Genomic DNA, 8,737 nt, shown 5'->3' with positions numbered 1-8,737 from the left:
TTCCCAAACCTCTGTTGATATTTCGTCTGGTTATGTACTGAAAAGAAAGTAATCAAATCAACCTCTCATAATTCAAAGATATCAAAATTACGCAATAGAATATCATGCTCTGTAGCTGTCATGCAAGATATTTTATGCTACCCTTCTGAATTTTGATATGGATAATTCACTAAACCCACTGTATTATTCAAGATAATTGTACAAGAATGCATACTGTTGAACAAACTCATAGTCAAGTGCGATTACCTTGGTGTAATTTTATGTATGCACTAGGGCAATGTATAATTATGCATCATACACCTCGCTAATAATAAACAATTAATATTAATTTTGGTTATCTATATTAATTAATGGCCTAAATGTTCTACATGTATCCTAGCAAAAGATACTGTAAAAGGTTTAGATGTTGATCATTATATGGCCCATTCTCAGTGAACGGAATCAGTTTTAGAGATTTATGGGAATTTAAATCTGGAATTACCCAAAATCGCGATTATATCTCATCGTCTCAACATCGGATACAAAAAAGAAAAATGAATCCCTTAGTACAAAATAATTATGTTTTAGATGAATAAATTGAAAATGATATCTCCAAAAAGAGTCCCATTGTTTTCTTGCTCTCAATTGTGCTGCATCTATTGGTTTAGATGGTGGTAGCCTAAAACTGAACAGCCACGCTGTTCAGACATGGCTATAGTATTGTACTTATTTACCTTAGGAGTTTCTCCAATTGCCCACACATCTGTATTATCGGTAGTTTTGCTTTTGCATTTGACATCTTTGAGATGAATTTTATCCGCTTCTGGTGTTTGTGAACATCATAGACCACCTTAATAGTAGGATCGTGAGCAAGACAAGGCACATACTTTGTCGTCTTCATTCGGGGTTGAAATGTCTGCAACAAGAATTAAAAATTTATCATATTATTGCAAGAAAAACAAATGAACCGCTGTGAATGTTTTTTAAACATTTTGCAAGATTGTTTAGCAGGAAATAGTGTACAATAACATTTTGACAACATTTTTACATTTTTAATTTAATTTTATTTTATTCATGCCCTTTACATAACCCGACGTTTAAATGTTACAATGTTTGGACCAAACCAAAACATGTTTTCAAAACATTTTTCGTGTTTGCTTACATTGTCTAAAAACATGGCTATATCTTCATGTGTCTATTATATTGAACCTTAAGTAGAAATTAGGGAGACCTATCGCACCTTCACCTGTCTCCAACCACTATATTAGCCACCTTCAAGGCCATGTTATTGTTTAGTGTTGAATTCTATCTTTCAGATTTCACACCACCAAATAGAATTATATGGTTGTAAGCGCCTTAATTTTACTTCTCAGAAAAATCCATGGATTCTCAATTTAAGCATTAAAATGAGCAGAAATTTGCATAATTTTAGCCAAATTTGGATTGGTCATGATTAGTAATATTAACTCCTGCAAGTGTACCACAAGATCGAATAACTTTTAATGATTTTAAGCAGCCTTTTCTTTACAGAAACACTGGCATGGTTTTGCCTGAAAAATAGGAAATTCCCAGACATCGTAGACTTTGAGGGCTAGTCGTAAAAAATAATGACGGTCAACCTATATTTTTTCCTAGCCAGAGGGATCAGGCAAGGGCTGATTTCAACCATCATAGCTGTCGCTTAAAACTGAGTCGCTGAAAAATGACGTTTTCTTAAGGCAAATTTAGCACATATCTCTGATTTGGTGGTGTGAGATCTGAATGGAGCTGTGTTTGTGAGTCTCAACTTTTGATTGAGCAAGTTAGCCCTGTGCCTAATTCGTGTTTGCATTCACCGAAGAAGTGCATTGACTGAATTTATGTAATTAAAGGCTAAAATTGAAGAGAACTGCAACATTTGCTACAAATATACCAGTGCTAAGGTGAGTTATGACCCGAAATGTATGTTTGAGTGAAAGATTCCATTTCGTAGAGTGACTTAGGCCCATGCAATGTTTAAAATCATACTATTTTGTAAGCTTACATCATCAATGGCATGTAATGACTCAGTGCCAGATAGAGAAGACATCAGTATGGTGCTGGGTACTGGTCGGAACTCATGAAATAGGCGCCTGGATCAGGTAAGCTTACGGTTTGTGTGTGTGTGTGTGGGGGGGGTAGGCTAAGCTTATGAATCCACTACTGGTAACCCATGTAATGTTTACAATCATGATGGTATGCAATGACTTAGTGCCAGATGTAGAAGACATCAGTATATGGTGGCACGTGGGCTAGGGCACTGGTTGGAGCTCATAAAATGTGTCCATGGATCAGGTAAGCTTATGGGGGGGGGGGGGGGGGGGTAGACTTAAGATTTCACTAATAGGCCATATAATTCAACACTTATAATTCATACATTGTGGTCATGTTCTTCTTTGTTTCTGTGTGTCTGACCTGCTACTTGTCCCTCTTGACTGTAAATTGCTGAAAGCCTAAGTCTTGGTGAACTTTTAACATGGAAATCACAATGCTATCTTCAGTAGATAGCAGATGTCAGAGACACAATGATTCTGCTTGAAAATTTTTTTTAACCAGCTTCTTGCTCAAATTATGCTAAAAATAAGTTAATTAGATTAAAATAGTCTGAAATTAAAGACAATTAGAAACATGTTGGATCATTCATGGAGCTGTGTGTGTGAGTCTCAACTTTTGATTGAGCAAGTTAGCCCTGTGCCTAATTCGTGTTTGCATTCACCGAAGAAGTGCATTGACTGAATTTATGTAATTAAAGGCTAAAATTGAAGAGAACTGCAACATTTGCTACAAATATACCAGTGCTAAGGTGAGTTATGACCCGAAATGTTTGTTTGAGTGAAATATTCCATTTCGTAGAGTGACTTAGGCCCATGCAATATTTAAAATAAAGTTTTCTAACGTGAAACAGTAAGAAAACAACTTTGACCCCATGCCACCGCTGTTCGTCGTGGGCACTTAGTTTTAATTCCTAGTCTAAATGCTGCGTCGCTTAGGCAGTTTTCCCGAAATTTGAAATTCAACTTGCGCTAATTTTCGCTCTTGGCGTAAATACAGTCGCATTGTATTTCGCACTATACCGCCTTTTAGTTCCCATTGTAGGCATAAATATTGATGTACTTTTATAAATAAAATGTTCTCTTTCATATAATATTGCTCATTTTTTTCAAAAGTCAAAACAATGTCTTCAAAACATTGTTTTTATTCAGATGTCCCAAAAATACAGATTTGAACTATTTTTTCAGAAATTGCCAAATATATAAATTAAAAGCCAGTTCCAAATATTTTTCAGCGGAAATCCAGATATACCACATAGTTTTTATTAATAACTATCAATGTCGATATTCACTCATGCTTTCAAATTTAACGTATCAATTCTATTTTTTGAAATATATGTCTTCTAATTTTGGACTATTTTTTAATTCCTTTTTTGCGTTGAAAATTTAAATATACCTTCCAGAAGATGTCCCTGTATTTTGCATATATATCATGATATATTACGATTTTTTAAAATTAAATCAATTGATAACCCCCCTATTCTTTTGTTTACTATGTATCCGTCTATTTTGTTTACAAACATTGAACAGCTGATCCCACAAATCAGCTGATCTTGCTATAGACATATCGCATTCGACATAACGCATGAAGGCCTAGCGCGTACCGGTATTAATCCATGCATACATGGTCAATATGTGCATGATATAAAATCAACATCTCTGATGAATTAAAGGACATCAATTCTACAAAGCACGATACCAGCAGGAAGTCACAAAATGATCCAAAAAATAGATCAAGAGGAAGTGTAGTTGTATACGATGAAACAAGCTACAGCATTTAGCAGCACAAATGAAATGGGCCAAAATGTAAATGACTGCAGGCCTGCACGGTTTACATTATTTCATAGCTTTTCCACACCCAGCGGACATGCAAATGCCGTCATTATTATAAAATAATAAATATAATTATGACTTATATATTAGTTCATGGATATACTATATCATCAGTCTTTGTCCATGGTTATCATGTACGTGACCGAAGGTGGTTTTATGCAGGATTTATCTTATCAACTTGATGCCGCGGCATGCAGCATTATACTTGTGAAGGAATCACCGTATCGTAGCCGTTGCGCGTAGCCGCGGTAGGCCTAGCTTACAGTATTTTTGTCCAATGATCAACACGATCACGTTTTAAGCATACCAGGTATATATGTTGATTATATTTATATAATAAGCATTAACTATTATCTGGAATCTTGTATACACTTACAATATATTGCTTTAGTTGAGACAAGCAAAACACGCCTAGGCCTCTACACATTATGCAACATGCCCATAACCTTAGCCTAGCCCTAATAGGCCTACATTAATTCACTACCATGTAAAGCCATATCTATGTGTAAGTTTAATATGACTAAGCAAGACTGTGATAATCCCAATGATGAAACAAAGAGTTCCATGGTAGATTTACAAATTACTGGTATATAAATATAGGCCTATACCTATAGGCTTCTGTCTATACAAGTTGATAAGCATTATACACAATGTACGCCGCTTGCGCGATTTCTAATAGAGACACAAGTGATAAAATTGAAAAACAATTTGGGATCCTGGTAGAAAGCCAGTGTTTTCAATGGTTAAGAAAAGATGATGATAATCATCATCTTCATCATGATGCTGATAATGATGATGTTGTAAATGATGATGTTGTAGGTGATGATTATGATTTTGTAATGATGATGATGATGATGATGATGATGATGATGATGATGATAATGATGACCATGATGGTAACTCTCATCATGATCATGATGACCATCATGTCATGTCATGCATGATCATGATTACGAAGATCATGATGAACTTGGTCATGAATGATGATCGTGATCATGATGATCATAATTAGGCCTATAATGGTAATGTAATCGGTTATCATGTAATTGGTTAAGCGTAGGCCTAGCAATTATAACCCCTGGGGATAAAATTTCCATCACCCACCCCTCTTTTACGTTGACCATCCATCAATATCTGAAAAGTTGCTGATGCATCGGAGTTTAGTAAGACTCGTACATTTTTTAATGACCTTTGTTGGCCATTCCTGTAATTTCCTGAGATATTTTTTTTAATCATTAATATTATCTAAATACAACTTTAAGTCTGAAATCACACATATTTATTTTCACATAATTTGTAGAGTATAGGCCTAGGTGAGAGAGGAAACTTTAAGATTGCTTTTTATATGATTTACCAATTTCATTATTATAGGCATTTTGTGCACAAAACTTCTCAAATTTAGAACTCGGCTCAATTATCCACAAAACGCGCGTCGGAAATCTGTACAAAATTGTGTGCATGGGCTATAATTATAAACATAGACTATTTCGAATGAGGACAGGTCATCTTTTTTTTAAAAAAAAGAAGAAAATTTCATGCATTAATTGTAAAACAATTCATAGGCCTAGGCCTATTCATTTGTATTGAAAATCATGAACTTAAACAAAAACATACACGACACATGCATGCCCAGCAAACACAAAACGTTTTCGACATAAGTCACAAAAGGTTATAGCAAAGGTTGCTAAAAAACTAAAGCCATGATTTCTCCGTGATACGGAAAAACGGAAAAAATCACGGAATTCGGGGTTGCTCACGGAAATTTGGAAATGCAACAAAGAAGTGAAAAACTGTGCAAAATGTCTACCCATACCCTTTTTGTGTTGATTTGCAAAATAGAACAAAGAAAAGTGATTATTTAGCAGTAATCAACCATTAAACAATCCATTCTAGCATTAATTCTATAGGCCTTCGATGCCAAATACACTTTTAAAACAGTGGTGCCATCGACGTTCCCACCTATCGCCGGCTTTATCCCACGTCATCGGATGTCCCCAAGTTTTATGGATTACCCAAAATCCATAAGGCCGCTTGTCCCCTCCGGCCCATAGTTTCCAGTTGTGGCTCACTAACTTACAACTCGGCTAAATTTGTGGCTGATCTCCTTGCACCATTGGTTGGGAAATCGGACAGACATTTAAAGAACAGTGCGGACTTAGTGGACAAATTGTCCGGTGTTTTTGTTGGTGAGGCGAATGCCTTGTATCTTACGATGTTACACGGCGCTCTTCACCAGTGTACCTGTCGACGAAAGTGTCAACATAATTCATGACTTATTAACCAGTGATACCACTCTGTCTGCTCGTACCAAGTTAACCCCACAACAGATCACGGATTTGCTTACGGTGTGTTTGAAAACCACATATTTTGTGCACGATGGTCAGTTTTATTCACAATGTGAGGGCGCTGCAATGGGCTCCCCGGTTAGTCCTATCATCGCTAACCTGTTCATGGAACACTTGGAAACATTGGCCTTGTCATCTTTTCATTCTCCACCTACCTTTTATGGCCGTTCTGTGGATGATACTATGGTGATCCTAAAACGCTCAGTGGTTGAGGACTTCACCAGTCACCTCAACTCGGTTCACCCGGCTATTAAGTTCACCGTCGAATTTGAGCAGACAAATAAGATTGCCATGTTAGATACCCTCATCAGCAGAAATGCTGACGGCAGCTTAGCATTCAGTGTGTACCGAAAAAGCACCCACACTGACCAATATTTGCACTTCGACAGTCATCAACCTTTGGAACACAAGTTGGGTGTCATACGAACATTGAAACACCGTGCACGTACCATCTCCTCCACCAACGGTTCTCTCAACCAAGAACTTGATCATATTCAGCGTGCCCTGTCGGTCTCTTGCGGTTACACCAAATGGGCTTGGGACAGCTCCGGTAGCAACAAAATCACTCCCAAACCTAAAACGCAGAACTCTTCTCCCCAGCGGGCAGTATCACTCTTCCATACATCCAGGGAGTTACTGAAGGACTTAGCGCAAGATTCGCAAAGCGGAGTTTTGGTTCACGTTAAACCCACCAATACTATCAGGAGCATGCTTGTTTCACCTAAGGACAAACCTAAAAAATGTGATCGCTCCTGTGTAGTTTACGGGATTAAGTGCAACAATTGTTCGTCCCATTACATTGGGGAAACGGAACGCCTTTACGCAAACGGCTCGCTGAGCACAAGAGGGAGCCCTCTCCAGTTGGAACTCACCTTAAGTCTGAAGGACACAAGTTTGATGAGTCCAATGTAAAAAATCTTGGACACAGATTCCAGATGGCTACAAAGGGGTATCAAGGAGTCGTACTACATTGCATCTATGGATCCAGACCTCAACCAAGACAAGGGACGGCACTACCTGCCCCCCGTCTACAAACCGGTCATCAAGTCACGTGACTCCGGGTTTTCCCGTGAGTCATGTGATTAGCTTTACCGCTCCTGTCACAATTCTGATGAAGTCCCACGGATGTGGTGATGAAATATTAAAAGTAAGTCACTATTTTGTTGAGAGAACTGTTTAAAATATTCATTCTAACATGTTTGTTTTAACTCTTCAGTTCTTTATTGTGGAAAACGGAAATCACGGAAATCGTCCAGTTTGACAACACGGATTTTAAATTTTGTAACACAGACTGAGAAATCATGGCTTTAGCCTACAGAAAACAGGTATGAAGGTTATACTGAGGGTATAATACGTTTTATAACATTAACAAATATTTTTGATAACTACAAATATTTTTACATAATGTTATTTAAAAGTGTTGACAAAATATTTGGCAAATATGTTTGTAAAAATATTTTGTAAACACATTTGGACAACATTTTAAAAATGTTATTTTTGTGTGTTTTCATTTAACCTTTCCCGACATTACAACGTTTTTACTCAAACCAAAACCCAATGCTGTTTTTAAAACGTTTTGTGTTTGCTGGTGGTCAGAGGAGACGAGAGAAGCCTGCTCTGTGTGTGTGGGTGTGTGTGTGTGGGGGGGGGGGATTAGGCCACAATTAACCTCCTTTTGGCCAATTTTATTACTGAAATTGACCATTTTTTCGGCAGTTGACATAAGAGTAGCGAGTCAGCCAGCGGATCAGCAGGACCATCGCACCCGTACTGGCACTCCCCTGCCGTTGGCTTCAGTGGCGGCGCTACTGGGGGGGGTTGAGGCCCAAATATTTTTCTTGCCCCCCAGTTCCTCTCCCCACACTTTTGAGGGAAAAAACCTAAAATTACGTAAATTTCCACTTTATCCACGCGATCATTTAAAAAAATAATGATTGATAGTAATAAAATATAATTGTTAATAGTGATGTGACAATAAACCATTATACACTCATCATTTAAAAAAAAAGCCGGGGAAAAAAAGAAAATTTATATTATTTAGGCCTAGGCCTAGGCCACAGAATTCTGTGGCCTAGGCCTATAGGCTAGGCTAGGCCGATGTTGGTATATATTATGCAGAAACATAAAGCTGTTCCTATTTTTACATTTCTATTTTTTTATGAACATTATTTTGTTAAGCATGAATTTTGATAGGCATGTATACAATCGCGCAATCCCGGCCCGCCGAGTGCCTTTCAACAATCACCACGCTAGACGCTCTTTTGCATGTTGAATTTGTGTCCATTTTTGGACCACATTGAGGATGGCTTAACTCGGGTCATGGAATTGATATGTAAAATTTTTCTTCGGAATAAATTAAATTTGACCCTATATATTAATAGTATATTGATGAAATTTCCTGAATTCCGCTATTTTTTTTAAAAACCTGTTATTTTAGTTACTAATTTGGCAAGAGTTTAATTTTTACTCAGAAAGTCATGCAGAAATACTGCGAAGTTCGCTGGTGTTTTT

General features: G+C 37.2%; 1 protein-coding gene across 1 annotated transcript in view; it reads right to left on the bottom strand.

The window, feature by feature from the left end:
- Window positions 1–30: 30 nt before the first annotated feature.
- LOC140144535 (cyclic GMP-binding protein C-like) overlaps window positions 31–8,737 on the bottom strand; it is a 55,283-nt gene continuing 46,576 nt past the window's right edge. Inside the window, exons 28-29 of the mRNA XM_072166356.1 lie at window positions 714–895; window positions 31–37 (exon numbers count right to left, since the gene is read on the bottom strand). Of these exons, the coding sequence (XP_072022457.1) occupies window positions 31–37; window positions 714–895 (189 nt within the window). The remainder of the gene's footprint in view (window positions 38–713; window positions 896–8,737) is intronic.

The sequence above is a fragment of the Amphiura filiformis genome, unplaced genomic scaffold (assembly GCF_039555335.1).
Source record: "Amphiura filiformis unplaced genomic scaffold, Afil_fr2py scaffold_62, whole genome shotgun sequence".
Lineage (NCBI taxonomy): Eukaryota > Metazoa > Echinodermata > Ophiuroidea > Amphilepidida > Amphiuridae > Amphiura > Amphiura filiformis.
Note: the sequence above shows the minus strand (reverse complement) of the source record. Positions and strands in the feature narration are given on the sequence as shown.